The 20,852-nt window shown below is 36.4% G+C and overlaps 1 protein-coding gene and 1 long non-coding RNA gene across 4 annotated transcripts in view; one reads left to right on the forward strand and one right to left on the reverse strand.

Annotated features, from left to right (window-relative positions):
- LOC148782013 (uncharacterized) overlaps positions 1-14,503 on the reverse strand; it is a 34,248-nt gene extending 19,745 nt beyond the window's left edge. For 2 of the 3 annotated variants that reach the window (XR_016055238.1, XR_016055241.1), the window contains exon 1: positions 13,982-14,503. This is a non-coding gene — a long non-coding RNA (uncharacterized LOC148782013). The remainder of the gene's footprint in view (positions 1-13,981) is intronic. The other variant, XR_016055240.1, reaches the window with a different exon arrangement.
- Positions 14,504-19,343: 4,840 nt separating this feature from the next.
- LOC18444681 (snakin-2) lies at positions 19,344-20,589 on the forward strand. Its single transcript, XM_006854845.4, has 3 exons — positions 19,344-19,498; positions 20,019-20,052; positions 20,140-20,589. The coding sequence occupies exons 1-3, from the start codon at positions 19,412-19,414 to the stop codon at positions 20,319-20,321; spliced, it is 303 nt and encodes a 100-aa protein (XP_006854907.2). The 5' UTR covers positions 19,344-19,411; the 3' UTR covers positions 20,322-20,589.
- Positions 20,590-20,852: the final 263 nt, after the last annotated feature.

Raw genomic sequence — 20,852 nt, forward strand, 5'->3', positions numbered from 1 at the left:
GGGTGCTCATTGATAATGGGGTGTTCTTAAACATATGCCCTATGAAAATGGTGAAGCAGATAGGCAAGAGCTCAGATGACTTCGAGCCGTGTCAACTCAGTATCATTGTGTACGATGGGACTAAGAGACAAGCTGAAGGCATACTGTTACACTCAAGATTGGCCCCATTGTCCATGTGATAAATTTTTTATGTCTTGGACATAAAACCCTCATTCAACATGCTGTTAGGAAGACCGTGGCTGCATGAAAATCTTGTGGTGGCATCTACACTCCATCAGTGCATCAAATTTCCGACTAAGAGTGGTGTTGCAAAGGTATGTACTGAAATCCCTTCTCTTTTGAATCCTAGTGTAGATAACGGGAAGCTAGCTGTAGGGGATCTTGCTCATTTCCTTCGAGCAAGCCAATTGTGCCACCTTACGCTTAGAGGCCAGTGACCCTGTTCCTCAAATTTTACTAACTTCCGTATCGATGGAAGACATTATCCAATGTCAACAGCGATATGGTTTTGGGTCCCTCAAGGCTTGATACATGTTCTTCTCCAAAGGCTTCCAACCAAGCCAAGGGCAAGGCATAACAGAGGCAATATCTAAATCACCCAAGCCAAAAATTGAAGATGGGGATCGAAGAGGTCTCAGGTATTCTCTCACCTTATTTAAAAGCCGAATAACGCCTTCAAGCTATCTGGGTTTTGTATTTGGAGGCATTCAAAGCCTCAACCCTCTCGATGCTCGTCCTTCAAAATGGCTGAAGGTGATCCTTGAATCCCCAACGAGAAATAATTCGTCTTCCACTCCTCGGCACACACAAGAACTAGGAATTGAAGACCTTCTTGCTCACTTGGATTTGAAAGTATCCACAATTGGTTCTGGTACAGCCAAGCGTGCTCATCCGCCTATTCAAACCCAATGAAGGAATTCGTCAATCAGTCCCTTATCTCAAGAAATGATGGAAGCATACCAGCGACACCTTCATGTTCTAGTGCAAAAAAACAGATAAGTGCATGGTGCCCATCTGACCACCCTGCACGGCTAGTCCTCAACATTTCTCTCGCGAGTCTCATAAGGGACACCTCTTGTGTTATTTAAAAACCATTGAAAATTCAAAACATGATAAGACTGATAAAAAGGAAAAAGAGTTTTAAAAAATGGTAAACACTCAAGATAGCCCATTAATGGCGCATAACACCCAAAATGATGAATTGGACAACATGAATGCTGATCAAGAGAACCAAGAGTCTGAAGAAATATCTCAACCCGAGTAACTCAATTCCCATGTTGAGCAGTTCAAGAAGAGATTTGATGGTGACCCAACGGCTACCATTGAAGAGAAAATCAATGTCAACCTAGGAACCGAGAAGAACCCAAGGTTAACCAAAATTGGAGTCTCATTATCTTCTGAGGAGCGGAAAACATGACTTCCTTTCTCAAGGAATATCGTGATGTCTTCGCCTGGTCATACGATGATATGTCAGGATTAGATTCCACATTGGTGCAACATCACCTAATATTCAATGAAGGGACAACACCTGTAAGGAAAAAACTCCGACGTCAAAAGACCCAACTTGAGCTCAAAATTAAGGAAGAAGTTGATAAACTGTTCAATGAAAAATTTATTACCCCTGTCGATTACCCTGAATGGTTGGCCAACATAGTGGTCGTACCCAAGAAAGACGGGAAGATTCGAGTGTGTGTCGACTACAGAGACCTCAACAAGGAATGTCCAAAAGACAATTTCTTGTTACCAAATATATACCTCAACATTGCAGGCACGAGATGTTGTCATTCATGGACGGCTTCTCAAGTTACAACCATATCCTCATGGCAGAAGAGGACCAAACCAAGACATCATTCATAACGCAATGGGGAACCTACTATTATCGTGTCATGCCTTTTGACCTCAAAAATGCAGGGCAACTTATCAATCCACGACTTGAATCACATCATCATAGAAGACTATGTCGATGACATCCTGGTCAAGTCAAAGGCTAGGTCCGATCACCTCACCAACCTGAGAACTATTTTCGAGAAACTTCGAAAACATCATCTCAAACTCAATCCACAAAAATTTTCTTTTGGAGTTGAATCCAACAAATTACTAGGCTTTATAGTAAGTCAAAGGGGTATTGAGGTGGAACCGTCTAAAATATGAGCCATCACCGAAATGCCCCCTCCCCAGATCATCAGAGAAATCTGTGGGCTTCATGGTTGCATACAAGCCATAAGGCATTTTATCTCACAATTGGCAGACAACTGCGCACCATTCAATAGACTCCTTAAGAAAGATGCCCCATTCATATGGGATAATGAATGCCAAGAGGCATTTGACCAAATTAAGGAGTACCTAACCAAACCTTCCGCCCTTAGCCCTCATAATCTAGACAAACCACTATTCCTATACATATATATGACAGACAAGACCATGGGGGCAATGTTAGAACAATACGACGACCATGGGAAAGAACAAACGATATACTACATTAGCAAAACCATGGTCGACTATGAGACAAGATACACGGACGTGGAGAAGCATTGCTTAACACTTGTGTGGTCTAAGCAAAAATTAAGATACTATGTCTTATCTCACACAGTCAAGCTCATCTAAAAAATAGACCTACTTAAGTACCTATTGGAGAGACTTAACAAACATTTGGCAAAATGGAGAATGCTATTGAGCGAGTTTGAGATCGAATATATCACTCAAAAATCAATCAAAGGACAAGCCATTGCTGACCACTTAGCTGAACAAGCATTGCGAGATAACACACTCGTTAACACGGATCTCCTTGAAGAGAACCTCTTCACAATTGAGGACTCAATTTGGGAGCTATACTTCGACGGTGCAAGGAATGAATATGGGTCACGTGTAGGTGTTATATTATGCTTACCTAAGAGGATTTTACTGCCAATAGCCATCGCACTTTCCCATGTACTAATAACATTGCTGAATATGGAGCCTTGATAGCTAGGCTCGAGAATGCCATGGGACTGAAGATCCAGCAAATACGAGTCATTGATGACTCCTTGCTTGTCATAAACCAAGTTCAAGGGATTTGGAAGGTTAAAGAAGAAAAGCTCAAACCCTATCAAGAAAAGGTGGAAAAGATGATCAAATATTTCAAACACATCACCTTCCAGCATGTAACTAGGGAAAATATTCGGTTCGTCGACACCTTTGCAGCCCTTGCTTCGATGTTGACATTCCTTTAGAAGTCACCACATTGCCATTTTACATAAGGCAAAAGTATGACCCTTGCCCACCAAGGATCAAAAAAGAAACAGAACAAGAAAATGAGCATGATTAGGAAGTGTCTTTCGTGGCCTATGATGTCCTAGTTAAGGTGAAACTATGGTTCTACGATGTTTTGTCCCTATTAAAAGATGAGTTATACCCTGATGGAATTACCAAAAAGGATAAGGAAGCCCTTCGAAATTTTTCTATGGGTTTCCTTATAAGAGGTGACCTCTTGTTCAAGAAATCCTTTGATGGTGTCATTTTGAGGTGCCTCGATCAACCAGAAATCGATTAAGTATTAACAAAATTACACAATGAAAGTGGTCATTCAGGGGGCAGTTGTTTTGGCTCAGAAAATTAGGCACCAAGGCTATTTTTGGACCACCATGGCTGAAGATTGTTGGAAATTCGTTAGGAGGTGTCCCAAATGTCAGCTTTATGGAGACCTCATCCATGCACCATCACTACCACTTAACTCAACACCGCCTGTATGGCCTTTTGCCATGTGGGGTCTTGATATCATTGGAATGATTTCACCAAAAGCCTCGAATGGCCACCGTTACATACTAATGACTACAGAATATTTCACAAAATGGGTAGTGGCCAATCATATGTCAAAATTGAAGGACAACATATTGCCCGTTTTCATAAAGAACAATATTGACTTCAGATTTGGTGTTCTTGAGTAAATCATTACTGACAATGGAACCAACTTCAAAAATGAAAAGGTCACTAATGTGTGCAAAAAATTTGAGATAACGCAGAAATTCCCGACACTCTACTACCCTCAAGGAAACGGACAAGCAGAGACTACAAACAAATGACTTCTAAGAATTATAGACAAAATATTAGAAGGTAGCAAAGATTGACACGAAAAGCTAAACGACACACTATGGGCCTACTGAACAACTAAGAAGGCTCATACTGGCATGAGCCCATGCTGGCATGAGCCCATACTCACTAGTGTATGGTATGGAGGTTGTGCTACCCATTAAAGTCAAGATACCGTCTCTCTGAGTGATCATTCATAAAGATTTACATGAGGAGCAAAAGATCGAGGCACGAGTCGCTGCCCTCGATACTCTAGCTGAAAGACGACTACGAGAAATGCAAAATATGGTAGTTTACCATCGTAGAATCGAGAGGGCATACTAAAGAAAAATTGTTGCCCGACAATTCAGAGAAGGAGATATGGTACTCAAAAAGATCTTCCACACTCCTGCAAATCTATGCCATTAGGCAAATTCAAACCTAATTGGGAGGGACCATTTGTGGTAACCCGAGTGCATGCAGGCAATTCCTATAAAATAAAAAATCAAGAGGGGTAATACAATGTATCTCAGAAAATACTACCGTAACAGGCTAAAAAAAAAAAAAAGACATGCTGAAAACCTGAAAAGACATCATGGGTAAAAAATAAAAAAGAATAAAATTTAAAAAATAATAAAAAAAAGAGGCGCTAATCCAAAACCTTAAGTACAAACATGTACTTGCAAGTTACAACAATACTGCATAAGCAGACTCTAAGGATGAAAACTCCTCCTAATCCCTACAAGTTCCCAACAGAACCAACCTCCGGAAGACATGGGAAGGCAACATGAACAGGAAACCGAGGAAACTTCAACGAACCCTGGGAAAAATGTCGAGACCTCTCTAATAAGGAAGCTCGACAAGAACCCAAAGAACTCTTCATGGTTCTGCAACACACAGGGTGGAAGTTTTAAAGGCCAAGGGAAACATCAAGACTCTTGAGCCCTCACAATCTCACAAGGAAATCCTTTTTATCATCTTTAAATAAAAAAGAAATAAAGAAAATGATCACCAAAGGGGCCACAGGTGGCAAATGTAAGGCCCGTCGCTCTTTGAAAATGCTTTTCAAATTTACTTTTAAATCATCCATTTTAAAAAATAAAACTCTTTTTAGAAAGGACTTCCTCCATCACTACAAGAGGCTAAACTGTTAGTCGATCTGGCCTCACTCTTGAAGACAACTTCCTATGCCTGTTATAAAGGCTTGAAACTAACCAGGCACTCTATGGTTGTATGAGTATAAATGCCAACTATCACACATCGGAGATGAGTGAACCTCATCGATGAAGACATTGGCTAGTTTGGGAGCATTTTCTCTCTTAGCTAAATCCCCTGAGACAAGCTCATCCCCATGTGTGTGTATGACAGTTCGATAACCAGAATTTTGAGACAAAAACCCTATAACTGGGGGATGAGTATTTCCAAAATTCAGTCTAAAAGTGTGTGCAGATAAATGTCCCCCTCAACTTCGATGAATCAATTGTACACGTAAGGATAAAAAAAAAAAATCCTCAAGATAGGGGCAATAAAAAAAACAAAGTGTTTTCCTCCAGACGACACAGGTAGTGTCGCCCCCTAAAAAAACAAAAAGAAAAAATGTTTTTTTCTATGGGCGACATAAGTGGTGTCGCCCATCAAAAAACAATTTGTGTTTTTTTCTATGGTTGACCCAAGTGGTGTTGCCCAACAAAAAAAACAAAAAACGTTTTTCTCTGAGCAACACAAGTGGTGTTGCCCACCCAAAAATAAAGTGTTTTTTTTCTATGGCCACCAGTGGTGGTGTTGCCCACCCAAAAAAAAAAAGTTTTTTTTTTTTTCTATGGGCAACACTAGTGGTGTCGCCCTTCAAAAAAATAAAAATGCTTTTTTTCTATGGGCGACACAAGTGGTGTCGCCCACAAAAAAAAAAAATGTGTTTTTTCTATAAGCGAAGTAGGTGGTGTCACCCACCAAAAAAAAACAGAATTTCCCAAATCTGTGTACCATTTGGGCGATGCTGGGAGCATCGCCCGGACGACACCACTAGTGGCGCCCACATTTTTCTGGCCAAAAATGCCCTGCTCAAACTTTGGAGCCTTTGGGGGATCAAGATGAATTTTCTAATGCAATTTTCTTTTCAGATGCTTTTTGGTGGCATGAACCTAAACTGCCAACCACTTTTAGAATAACAAAAAAAAAAAAAAAAGGGAAAGCAAAAGAAGCAAATGCTCCTCGGTGGCACGAGCCTAAACTGCCAACCAAAACCCAATTCAGAAAGCGTCAAACTCGTGCAACGTAAAAGAGCCAAGACAGGAAAATGTAAAACTCGTACGCCGAGATAGAAAGAAACATCAAACTCGTGTGATGTAAAACAGCAGAGACAGGAAAACGTCTAGCCCCATTTGACGTAAAAGGTCTGGTGTATTCAAAAAACTTCTAGCCCCTTATGATATAAAAGGTTGGGTGTACTCAAAAAACGTCTAGCCCGTGTGACGTAAAAGGTCGGCTGTATTCAAAAAATGTCTAGCCCTATATGACATAAAACGTCGGGTGTATTCAAAAAATGTCTAGCCCCGTATGACATAAAAGGTTGGGTGTATTCGTCTAGCTCCGTATGATGTAAAAGGTCCGGCGTGTTGTCCATCGCTGCATGACGTTAAACTGCTTAGAGGGCTCTATAGTTGCAGGAGCTAAAACTACTAAGTAAAAATTTGTTTTTCAAAATATCTTTCTCATTTCCAATATTTTCACTATATGTCTTGTGTTTTCAAAAACCTTAATTTCTTTGTTAAAATTGTAACCTGTCCAAGTTCTAGGTTCAATTTCAAATCTCCCTCTACTTTCAAAATTTCTAAAATGTCTTTTAAAATAACGGGGCTTGGACACCTATATACAATGATTACCGCATTGTCGCCTCATCTATCTCTTCAGAATTGACTTGGCCTAGCCTTTTCCTAAGCAGTAAAACCTATAGAAGACCTTAGGAACCCTAAGAAAATCATAGAAAATGCTAGGTTTAAGAGTTTGAAATTGTGAAAACCCCTGAAGTTAAGTGGCATGGCCAGAAAATCCAACTCGAGTTTCAATGACGTGAAAAGATTAGTTGGTGCGCCCTCTGACTATGTAATGTTAGGATGAAATGTAAAATGTCTGCATTATCTTTGTCGCTCACTTGCTCCTTGAAGGACAGCGAACGCCAAACTATCGACTTCTTTGCCACTCACCTGTCCCTCGAAGGACAGGGAGTGCCAAAGATGGGCAACTGTGGACATCCCATTTTAAAACTGGAAAATTATGTAGTTTTCTTGAACCCATAAGACCGCACTATCCTAGTAAACATCCAACCATAGTCCATTCTGTCTACCCTGTGATCCAAAATCTTGTAGATCCCTTGTTTTGATCCAGAATCTTGTAGAATACCCTATTTTACTAAAAAAATCAATAAAAATAGTAAAATAACTATTTTTGATCAAAAAATTCTCCCGAAGCTTCACAAGAGCCTGTAGTACACACCTGAACAAACAAATTTCAATTTTGGTCAGATTTGGTCTGAGCGATACTGGCAGTGCCGCCCAGCGCAGATTGGGTGACACCACTAGTGTCGTCCACCAGTGTCGCCCAGGCGATGCCACCAGTGTCGCCCGAGCGATGCCACCAGTGTCGCCCGAGCGATGCCACCAGTGTTGCTCTAGTGACACCGACACCACTGGTGTCGCCCAACCTAATTTGACTCTAGTGACACCGACACCACTGGTGTCGCCCAACCTAATTTGACCCAAAATTGTCAGTTTTTGATAGGACAACTCATTGATCAGTCCTGAACAGGAATCTGCCATTTTGGGCAGTCTTGGCGTGGTCGACACTGCTAGTGTTGCCCAGCCTAGATTGACCCAAAATGGACAATATTTGGCAGGCAGCATCTTGACAGCACCAGAATATGCCCTGCATCAGAAATTTCCATTTTTTAGTAGTCCCTCAGCTATTTTGGTTAAAATTTCCTGAATTTGACCACTTTTGGCCGGACCCCAACAATGACATATTCAGGCTAGTAATTTGCTGGTGATAGTAAGTTGCCCTTTTGAGTCGATTCCCGATCTATAAAAGGATGTTTTTTGTGCCTGTTGGAGGGGGAGGAGGTGAGAAAAGAGTTAGCTCAGAAAAACCCTAGCTTGGAGATCTTGACCAAACCCTAAAATTGAGAAGCCTAAACCTGAGAAACTCTAATTCTTCAGCTATCCTTAGGGCATAAATCCCGTTCAACTAGACTAAGGTCTGGTCAACACACCCATTCAACCAGGCTAAGGCCTGGTCAACATCTGGAGAATGAGAGACAAAGAGGACATTGGTTTTGATATGGGCGAGCCCTCGAAGGATCAGGAGTCTCGGGCCATCTAGCCTGATTTGGTATACTTCTTTACTCTTCCTAGTTTCCTTTTCTACTTTATTTCATTTTAATTACATTAGACTGACTTTATTGCTTCTTTATAGTGTTTCATAGTTCAGATCATGCTGGCACTGCCACTGATCTTAGAGTTGGTCCGCTCGTTTCTAGGAGGATCTGGCCTTAGATCAGAATTCGATTTCACCACATTCTCTATCACTTTTCTTAAAATCAGTTTGAGGTGTTAAAATCCAAGGGATCTTCGTCTGAAGATCTCTTCGATTTTCATCGTAAACAAATTTCTTTTATTTTGATATTTCTGTATAGTTCCCCTCCCAGAAACGAATGTATAGGTCTCAAGCCTAGCATCAAGGGTAGTCGATCTTGTGCATTTTACTTGATTGATGTAAATGGTAAAAACGGATTAAACCTCTAGAATTACTCTGTTCCCAGCAATATATATATATATATATATATATATATATATATATATATATATATATATATATAGCAATATATATATATATATATATATATATATATATATATATATATATATATATATATATATATATATATATATATATAACCTTATATTTCTTTTATATGGAAATATGGGGGTGAATTTGGCCCCGAATGTGATGTTCTCTGGTAAAGAATCTAATTGGAGTCTATGCTTGTTTTAAATATTTTATAACATCCCGCTCTTTTTAACCATCTGTATTTCAGAGCCTCCAGATGGCTGGATCGTCGGGATTTCAATTCCTTTCTTGATTTTGACCTATTTCTTATTGGTTCATGATTAGATCTTATCTTAAATTTCCTTTCTTAAGTGGGTTTTCTATTTTCTAGGGTTTTAGGATAGCATTTTAGGATGATGTCCTAGATTTTTAGGATTCATGGGAGATTCTATAGGGTGTTCTAGAAGGCTAGGACTATGGTTTAAGGGACTAAGGATTATAGGATAGGTGATTTAAGGTGTACTAGGATAGCATGGTCCCTAGGGATTTACTAGGCACTTCTAAGATGTTTTTAGGGATTTTAAAATTAAAAAAATTAGGGAAAATAATAGCCAATTTCAAAATAGGGTGTCTACAACTTTGTTTATATTAAAATGTTTTAAAAATTCCGAAGTCATCTTCTGAATCGGCCGAACGACTGGATTGCTACATTTTGCCATCTAAACTGAAGAAGGCTCTCAAGCGGATTTAACAAGACTAGCTGTAAGTAAAGCCTCACTTTAGAACTCAAACAAATTTGCAGTGCTGGCATTGGAAAAACTACAAATCGATTATCTTGGTCTTTACTATTATCAATTTTTTTTTAAAATATATATATATATATATTTTAAGGCCTAGAAATAGTCTATATTGTAACACATTATTTAGACCATCCATTTCGTACAAAACATAAGTTTTATCTTCATATTTCATATGTACCATTGTTTTATCTTCATATTTCATAGTTAGTATTTGAAATTAATTTTACAAACTGTCATTCAGATTCTAATCGCCCGTACTTTTCGTATACATAAAGGCAAAAGTTTATATAGAGCTGAGGCTCTAAACAATCAAATTTGAGCCTACCTCAAAACGTTCACTAGAAGAGGTTGTTTAGATGCCCAAATATCCTCAAATTGATCATCTCGATATCAAGATGCATGGACATGAGAAAAAATGAATTTTAAGTTTTGGAAATAGTGCATCTTGCAATGTATTTTTGGACTATTAATTTACAAGATTTTCAAGTTTTCATAGATCTGCCGATCTACACTATTTTTTAAGCTTTGAACTTGATAAATAAAGATAAAAATATATTTTAAGGCTATCACAAAAATTTCCAATATTGAAACCGTATTTCTCGGAACTATTTAAAGGTAGGCTCTGATTTGATTGTTTAGAGCCTAGGCTCTATACAAGCCCCACCCTTACATAAAACTTAGGCAAAACTGAAAATATGCTAGTTTCCCTCCAATGCGATAATAAAATGGTACACAAAAGATAAGGAATACTTGGTGGAAAGAAGCAACAAGAAGTAAGTTAGAAAAGGGACCTCCTACCCTAATTCATTTATTCAGGTGTCACACATCCAACAACTACACCTTTTTCTTGCACAGCGGATACTTTTTCCTCTCCTGTCAGCAAGTGCCAGTGGCTTCCTCAACGCAACATGAGAAAAACGTCGTTGGGTGACAAAAATAAGAAGTTCCTAGCAAGGAGCTTTCACTTTTGCGGTTCTTTAATATAGTTAAAGAATAGGTATATGAATATTATTTTATGCTTGTATCACGGTTAAGTCAATTATGATCAAGTCAATTATGATCTTAGAAGGGTGGCAACCGGTGGGTCGCGTTAGGTTCAGGTGCGGTTGGACTTGGAATTGGACCCAAAAAAATTATGGACCCAGAAACGGATCCAACTAGAACCAGAATCGATTGGAGTCGACTCAAAATAAAGTAAATAAATAAATTAATATATATATATATATATATATATAAAAGAAATAATCGTAGAGGATCCTCTCCTACCCATGCGTGTAAGACCCTAAAAGATCACCATTAAAGTTGGCATGGATATCTAAAAAAGTTATCACATGGGTATGAGACTTGACTTTTCTATAAATCTGTGTCAAATTTAATGGTGAGCCTTTGGCTACACACATGGGTGGGGGAGGGTCCTATAGAATCATTTTTTTCTTTCTTTTTTTCTCTCTCGCTCTCTCTCTCTATATATATATATAGAAGAATCTAATAAAAATATAGAAAAATAATTCACAAAATATAAATTGATCAAAATACCCATGAAACTTTTTAAGGGTATTTTGATTAATTTATATTTTGTAAATTTTTTATTTTTTTATTTTTTTATATTTTTATTAGGTGCGTTTTGATGAGAAGAATGAACGCTTAAAATTTCAAGTGATTTTGATTTGTAGAAAAAACTGAAAATTAAAATACAAAATAAGGTTGTAACCTTCAGATCGACAAAGATTGAATATGGGGCATTGGCTGACACTGTACATGTGAACCCGTGAGCTGATAGAATCCATTCATATATATATATATATATATATATATATATATATATTTATGTGGGCAGTGATTTTATGCAATGGTTGTATAGTAATATAATGCAACAACTTTAAAAAATTATGTTAGGGTCATTTGTTTGATTTTAAAATATACACTTTTTTCACTCTAATGAGCAAAAAATTTGAAAACGCAACCTAGAAAGTATTTTTAAGCCCAATTAACATAGGCTGTCAATTTTTATGAGATGCTTAGATTTAGGGATTAGAATGATCATTTTTCTTTCTAATTTTTTTAGATAATTTTATTATCATTAGATTAACAATATTAAAAAAGAAGAAAAATGATTTTCAATTCATAAAGGCCTAGATCTTGAAATTCATCAAATTGACAGTCTAGATTCATTTTTGGAGGGGACTCATTTTTGGTGCAAATTTGTTTTTTTTTTTAGATTGATCATTGAGATGAAGAGAGTGTGTACTCAAAATTTCGGGTCATATAAATACCCCAAACGTGGTTTTCTAGCGATTTGATTGTGTAATACTATGGTACAACAATTGCATTACATCACTACCATATATATATATATATATATATATATATATATATATATATATATATATATATATATATATATATATATATATATATATATATATATATATATATAGGGCAATGATGTCATGCAACCGTTGTATAGTAATATGATGCAACAACCCTAAAAAACCATCTTATGGCCATTCGTTTGATCCAAATTTTGAAATATACACTCTTTTCATTCTAATGAACAATTACAAACAAAAGAAAAAATTGAAAACACAACCTAGAAAGTATTTTTTAGTCCAATTAACATAGGCTGTTCATTTTGGTGAGACGTTTAGATCTAGGCCTTAGAAGAATTTTTTCATTTCCAATTTTTTTGGATAGCTTTGTTATCATTAAATGAACAATGTTAAAAAAAAAAAAAAATGATTTTGAGTTTATAAAGGCTAAGATCTTGAAATTCACAAAATGAATGGTGTAGATTCGTTTTTAGAGGGGACTCATTTTGACTATATCTAGGGTTCAAATTAAACTTTTTTTTTTGGGGGGGGGGGGGGGGATTGATTATTGATACGAAGAAAGTGTGTGTGCAAAATTTGTGGTCATACAAATACCACAAACATAGTTTTCTAGAAGTGTCGTTGCATTATACTATGATACAACGGTTGTATTGGATGATACACTTCTAGAAAACCATGTTTGTGGTATTTGTATCACCCCAAATTTTACACACACACTCTCTTCATCTCAATAATCAATCTCCAAACCAAAAAAAGTTCAATTTGAACCCTCAATATGGTCAAAATGAGTCATCTCCAAAAACGAATCCAGACCATTCATTTTGTGAATTTCAAGATCTTAGCCTTTATGAACTCAAACTCATTTTTTTCTTTTTTAACATTGTTCATCTAATGATAATAAAGCCATTCAAAAAAATGGAAATGAAAAAATCCTTCTAAAGCCTAGATCTAAGCATCTCACCAAAATGAATGGCCTATGTTAATTGGGCTAAAAAAATACTTTCTAGGTTGTGTTTTCAAAATTTTTTTTTTCTGTGATTGTTCATTAGAATGAAAAGAGTGTATATTTTAAAATTTGGATATATGTTGGGGTATAATGCAACGACAATTTCTAAAGCGGGTTTTTAAAATTTCATTTTCTGTGATTTTTCTCTCTAAAACGTTGTTGCGTCATATTACTATACAGCGGTTGCATGATATTATTGCTCTCTCTCTCTCTCGATATATATATATATATATATATATATATATATATATATATATATATATATATATATATATATATATATATATATATATATATATATATATATATATATATATATATATATATATAATTTCATGCAACGATTGTATAGTAGTATAAAGCAACCATCTTAAAAAACTATGTTAGAGACATTTGTTTGGCACATATTTTTAAATGTACACTCTTTTCATTCTAAATAACAATCACAAAAAATAAAATTTTGAAAAACTGCTTTAGAAAGTTTTTATTCTAGTCCAATTAATATAAGCCGCCCATTTTATTGAGATGGTTAGATATAGGCCTCAGAAGCATTTTTTTATTCCCAAAGTTTTTATATAGCATTATCATTATTAGATTAATAATACTAAAATAGAAAAAAGTGATTTTTAATTTGTTAAATCCTAGATCTTGAAATTCACCAAATGGATGGTCAAGATTCATTGTTGGATGGGTATTAATTTTGACCATATCTAGGGTGCAAATTGAAATTTATTTTCCGTAGATTGATTATGAGGATGAAGAGAATGTCTGTATAAAATTTGGGGTCATATAAATGCCAAAAATATGGTTTCCTAGAGGTGTGATTGCATTATACTGCTATACAACGGTTGCATTAGATCATTTCCCATATATATATATATATATCAAAAACACAAAATCATCTCAGGGGGATACCACCCATGCCCAAAATCAAACAAATCACCGTTGTGGAGGAGGCAAAACTCATGGCAAAGCCTTACCTTTAATCTAGCTGTAGAGATTGAAAGGGGGCACGCCCTGCTGGGTTGTATGCATGGCTGCTCGCCCTGTTGGTTGTAGAGAGAGAGACTGTTGGTTGTAGTAAGAGAGACAAAAAGGGGCATGCCATGTTGGTTATATGTGTGGCTACTCCCACTACTGGTTGTAGAGAGAGGGGGGCATGCCCTCTTGGTTGTAGAGAGAGCGAGTGTGAGCTGAGAGGGAGTGGGCAATGATTGTACAGAGAGAGAGAGGGGTGAGATGGAAGAGAGAGAGGTTGAGGTATATTGGTTGTAGAGAGAGAAGGTGAGCTGAGAGAAAGGGTGAAATAGGAAAGAGTGTGAGGGTGAGATATCAGGGGAAGCAGCTACTGGTTGTAGAGAGAAGAGAGAGTGAGCGATGGTAGTAGAGAGAGAGACGTTGGGTTGGGAGAGAGCGAGAAGGTGATGGTTGTAAATGGGATAGAGAACGAGAGTGAGAGAGAGAGAGGGCCTTGCTTTGCACAAGGCATTAGGTCCCTTGACAAGTAGCTGAGAAGCTATTAATTGGGCTTTTCAAAATTTGAAAAGCGGGGACCAGCCATGCATCATCCTCGCCATTGAAATAGGACAAGATGATCCATGCCCTTGGGCGCATTAGTGGTGTATACACGAACAGGCTTACGAGATCATTTTCCAAATATATATATATATATATATATATATATAGAAAAACACTACGTAACTGTTAGAATTTGTGGGAACATAAAATATTTACATAGTTCAGGTCGAACCCTTACGTCCCCTTACGTCCACGGATCTAAAGCCCCAACCGGCTATATTTTCATTATATTGGATTAATGTTTACATCAATAAGTTCCTCTTTATATAGAGGACAATCACATGTTAGAGGGGATAATTATAGTATGATAACTTGATGACCAAGTAACTTGGTCTCTGTCTTCTAGATACCTAACCTTTTCAAGAGACATATACATCCATGATGTATATCAATATGAACCCAATATAACTATATCTCAACATTCCTCTTCAAACTCAAGATTCTTTGACACAAAGCAGCTCGAGTTTGAACAATACTAAGTTACCAAAAAAAAAAAAAATCACATGTTACCATGGTCTTTCAAGAAACAACATTTTTTGGGCTCTCTAGACTTTCTTTCTCTAGGGTCTTCCAAGAAGCAATCTTTCTTGGGCTTTCTACTTTCTTCTCTGAAGCTCTCTCTCTTCAGAAGCTTCTCTAAAGGTCTCTCTCTTCAGAGCCTTCTCTGAAGATCTCTCTCTTCAAAGGCTTCTTTTCTTTCTAGAGGCTTTCTCTCTCTAAAAGAAAATGATTTTTCTTTCTCTCTCTTCGGAACATCCGAGGTCGAGTAACGAAAAACTCGACGATCATCACACAGGATGGAGCAACGGAAAACTTCAGCATCAAACAAGATTAAGGAACAAAAAAATTGATCATCAACCAGGATCGAGAAATTCAATCAATTTCATCTCCTCATCTGGAGACGGAACACTTGATCATCAACCAGGATCAAAAAATTTGATAATCTTCTTCTCCTCATCTAGAGATGGAACTCTTGATCATCAACCATAACTTCGGAACTCTTGATCATCAAATTGAAACTAAATTGGAATTGGAGTCTTGATACCAAAGACTCCTGAAAAATCTGCTAATAATGAATGACTGAAAAATGCACGAATACCGGAACATGGTGAGGGGCTAGGAGGAGTAAATAATGCACGAAACAACTGAAAAATGCACGAATACCAGAACTGTTCTTGTCCACATAGCGGGTACATTAGATATGTTGACTACATTTCTATTCAACAATGGTTTGAGATGCAGAGGGCTCATCATCTAGTTCTCCTCCACTGCCAGGAAGTCCGATGATGGTTGTTCCCTTGCAAGAATTCGTAGCATCGAGCAGAAGCGTGGTGGGCCCATAACCTACAGGTCCAAGGATCGTAACGTCGCTCTGATACCATGTTAGAATTTGTGGGAACATAGAATATTTACGTGGTTTAGGCCTAACCCCTAGGACCCCTTACATCCACGGATCTAAAGCCCCAACCCCTAGGACCCCTTACGTCCACGGATCTAAAGCCCCAATCGGCTATATTTTCGCCCCAATTGACTATATTTTCATTATATTGAATTAATGTTTACATCAATAAGTTCCTCTTTATATAAAGGACAATCACACGATTAGAAGAGATAATTATGGTATGATAACTTGATGACTAAATAACTTGGTCCTATCTGCTAGATACCTAACTTTATCCATAGACATATACATCCATAATGATGTATATCAATATGAATCCAAGATAACTATATCCCAACAACACTTCCCTTATCGCGAGCCAGGTAATGATCGAGGCAAGACCGAACAGAAACTCTGATGCTTTGACAAAGGGGGGTTCGATCTCTTTTAGAACAATGGTTTGAGATGCAGAGGGCTCATGACCTGGTTCTCCTCCACTGCTAGGAAGGCCGATGATGGTTGTTCCCTTGCAAGAATTCGTAGCATCGAGCTCAAAGGCTTCCGTACCCTTATTTGTGTGAATTAATAATGTTTATGCTCTTTTAAGAAAGAGAACTTTGAAAAAAAAAAAAAACAACTTCCGGCTTCAAAGCTGAGTGCAAAAAAAAAAAAAAAAGTAAATAAAAAAATAAAGAAGTGGAAAAGGAAAAAAAAAAAAATGAAAAAGTGGAAACGAAAAAAAAAAAAGAGTGGTATTTTTTTTTTAAGATATGGGTTTTTGTCTAGAAGCTCAATTTTATTGGTATTTTTTTTTATATGATTGTACTCAAAAGAAAAAAAAAAATGCCTATAGGCGAAAATAAATTATTTATATTTTATGTATTATTTAAATAAAAAAGTTCATATTGAGCCATAACTTCTAAACAATCTTTAAAAACCCACCTCAAATCTTTAAAACATTTCTTCAAATAGTGTCGAGAAAATATGAGATTGTATACTATAAGACCATATATTTTTAGTATGAGGAGGTCAAAATTGGTATTAGCTATTAAATATCAAATTGGATAGTTTGACGTCTGTCACAAAGTTCAAAAAATATTTTTTGAACTCTAAGTCTAATTAATGATACACTTACAACTATCCGATTTAAAATTTAATGGACAAAAGTGATTGTGATCTCTTTATATTAAAAGTAAATAATCTCTTTACATATTTTTTTTTGAAATATTATAACTAAAACATATAGTTATATTTATTTATATATTAAATATTATTTAAATAATAATACTATTCGGATCGGATCCACATGGACCAAGACCTATGAGGATCCATACCCCACTCGTCGGTTCGCAATCAGGGTCAATCATGGGTCCATTGCCACTCCCACGGGTGACAGAGATGTCTATGGACCAAGCTCAAAATTCAAACAATGATCCTTTTTTTTTTTTTTTGTACTTTTGAGGCACCCTCTTACATCCAACAAATGGAGTGATGTGACCTCTTATACTAAAAATGAAAAATGGAGTGATGTGACCTCTGATACTAAAAATGAAATGATCTTACAGTGCGCAATGGCAACAAAATTATAAGCCCTCTAAATTGATCCATCCCTCCAACCAAAAACCAGCTAAGAAGAAAAGGATGTGATTAGATGTATCAAGAAAAACCAGCTAAGAAGAAAAGGATGTGATTAGATGTATCAAGAAAAACCAGCTAAGAAGAAAAGGATGTGATTAGATGTATCAAGAAAAGGATGTGAGTTTATGTAACATGCAAGTTTAAGAACTCGTGTAGCCCTCTAAATTGATCCATCCCTCCAACCAAAAACCAGCTAAGAAGAAAAGGATGTGATTAGATGTATCAAGAAAAGGATGTGATTAGATGTATCAAGAAAAGGATGTGATTTTATGTAACAAGCAAGTTTAAGAACTCGTGTAGCCCTCTAAATTGATCCATCCCTCCAACCAAAAACCAGCTAAGAAGAAAAGGATGTGATTAGATGTATCAAGAAAAGGATGTGATTTTATGTAACATGCAAGTTTAAGAACTCGTGTAGCATCTTTAGTGAAGGAAAAAGTTTATATAATGTTACAACTATTAAATGTAGAATTACTAGTACACATCAAAAATGGATATAAAAAAGTTGTTTTTAATACTAAAAAACCTTCGAAATGTATGAATATTAAAAAAAAAAAAAAAAAAAAAAAAAGGATTTTGAGTTTAAAAAATAATGTATCTTGCAACACAATATCTAGACCGTTCATTTTCAATATTTTCGAATATTTATAGATCTACTTGATTTTAACCATTTTTAGAGTTTTAAATTGTATAATTAGAGATAAAAATAAATTTTAAAACAATCTTTTAAATTTTTTGCACCAAAATTACATGATAAAATTTCAAGATGCACCTCAATTGGATTGTTTAAGGTTGGAACCTTTTAGAAACCACACCCTTCAGTGAAAAGAATATTGTGCTAAATATTAGGAGATTTTAATAATCTAACCCATCCTACGCTCCTAAGTTATCAAAAACTTGGGGAAAAGTAGATAGAGATCGGAGCCCAAAAGAACATGGGAGGTAGGTTCTTGAGGGCGTGGAATCTAGATAAGAAGCACAACTGTATGACACAATGCTATGAGTATGACCTTCACACCGTCATCACTACCCAATATGATAACAAAAGATTGGCAGGCTGCATGGATGGTTGAGAATCTCCCACTTGTTCCTTTTATTTAACTAAAAAGGTTAAAATAGACAGTGAGTATACTGTCTATTTACTCCAGCGGGTAAAACCCCCACCGAGTATTAGTTTTAGGAACTCAAATTTAGAGATATAATCTCTTTAACACATAGATTAATTCAATAAAAAAATAAAAATCCTAAGCCCTCTAAACACTTGAAAAAAAAAATGTCTCAAGAATGAATAGAATTTGACAAATTTTTAAAGGGTGAGATCTAAGTGTAAAAAAACTCAAAATTCAATTTTTTTATTTTAAAAATAATCATGTAGTGTTTACAAGGTGGTTATTAAAATTTCATTAACAAAATCCTCCCGACCAAATCATCTGACAGAGTAGAAATAAATTATGGTCCCCCAGGGGCATTGTATACAAGGCCATTAATAAATCACCTTTCAAAATATGAAAATAAGCCAAAAGGGGAGAGACCCTAAGTTGGCCTTGCCGCATTGCTACTAATGGAAGAAACGTCTCCGAGTGCATAATCTCCAACCCTAGAGAGCATTTCCTGAAGTACAACCCAACCTTCAGGGATTTTTCTTGGTGATCTCCCTTCTTTCTAAGAAAAAGTGGGTTGTACTCCTAAATTCCAAATCTCAAAGCGTGCTATAAATTTGACTCATTCTCCCTCTTTCTCCTCTCATCTCTTCTGCTTCAACAAAACACTCTCTCTCTCATACCAAGGCTCTCTCTCTCCATCTCTCTTTATCATGGCTCGCTTTGTACCCATCTTGGCTATGTCTTTCCTTGCTCTGTTGCTCATTGCTGAGTGTGGGCTAGCACTACAACCGCAAGAGGTATGCACCCTCAATTATCGAAACCGAATTCTTCTCTCTACCTTCTAAACCTTAAGTTTTCTTCCAAATATTATGAATCTATTAAATTACAAAAGTTGATTATATTAACAAGGGAAGTATATAAAGAGAGAATTTACTTTTAGTTCAAAGAGATAACAATTATTGATGTCTGTCTGATTTTAAATTGGGTGGTTGTGAGTGTGTCATTGAGTGGACTTAAAGATCTAAAATATATTTCTCGAACTTGGTGATACACTCCAAATTATCGGATTTGATATCTAATGGCTATGAGTAATTAGAACATCCTTGTAACAAAGATAAATAGTCTCAAATAAAATCCCATATTAATAATGTTTGGGAAATAATCTAATTTTCTTAGCACCATGATGTAATCCCCATCTTATAACACGCAAAAGATAATCTAGTTCTTCTTGCATCATTTCATTCCATCCTTGTAGTGTAGAAATTAGCATAGGTTCTAAATGAAGCTGATGGTCCTGTGTTTTTATATGTTATGTAGGTGACTGAAGGCTCCCTCCCCACAGGCACCATGGGTAATAATACCACTATTTCTTGATAAACTACTGTTTCTTAATTTATTTCAATGTTTCTAAGAAGTTTTGTGTCTCTTCTTTTTTTAGATTGTGAAAAAGCATGCTCAGGCAGGTGCAGATTATCTTCGAGGCCGCACCTTTGCAAGAGGGCTTGCGGCACGTGCTGTGCGAGGTGTAATTGTGTGCCCCCAGGGACTTCTGGCAACCAAAAAGTGTGCCCATGTTATTATAACATGAAGACTCATGGGAATAAACGCAAGTGTCCTTAAATTTATTATCACTGTGCTCCCTATCTCTTCAATCTCTCCCTTCTTTCTTCTTGGGCAAGCTCAATGCTTTTGAGATGATTTAGGTTTCCATGTCAATCTCTCTCTTCGTTCCTACACAGGCTCAGCTTATGCTTTAGAGTTGCGCTCTATTTTTTTATTTGTTTATGTGTAGATATAGGAGCTACTCCAACTCTATTCTATAGATTTGGTTGCACTTTCATGTGTCTATGTACATATATGAGTGAATAAATGGCATGGATTTAAAAAATAACCCATGGAAAACCATCAAGATTTTTTTTTTGGTGCGCACGCACATATGATATATGTGCATATACACGTTTTGCATTATTTTTAGAGCTTTAAATTTTATAATGAGCAGTGGAAGTGGAACTAGATCTTCGGACAAACAAAGGGGCTTCTGGTATCGAAATTGATTCTTTGATGGGGTTTGGAGGTGAGCCTTAATATAATTGCTTTATGTAAATGCCTTACATAATCCGCACGCTGTGTATAAAAAGGAATATATATCAC

The sequence above is a fragment of the Amborella trichopoda genome, chromosome 5 (assembly GCF_054954075.1).
Source record: "Amborella trichopoda isolate Santa Cruz 75 chromosome 5, AtrichopodaSantaCruz75HAP2 v2.0, whole genome shotgun sequence".
Lineage (NCBI taxonomy): Eukaryota > Viridiplantae > Streptophyta > Magnoliopsida > Amborellales > Amborellaceae > Amborella > Amborella trichopoda.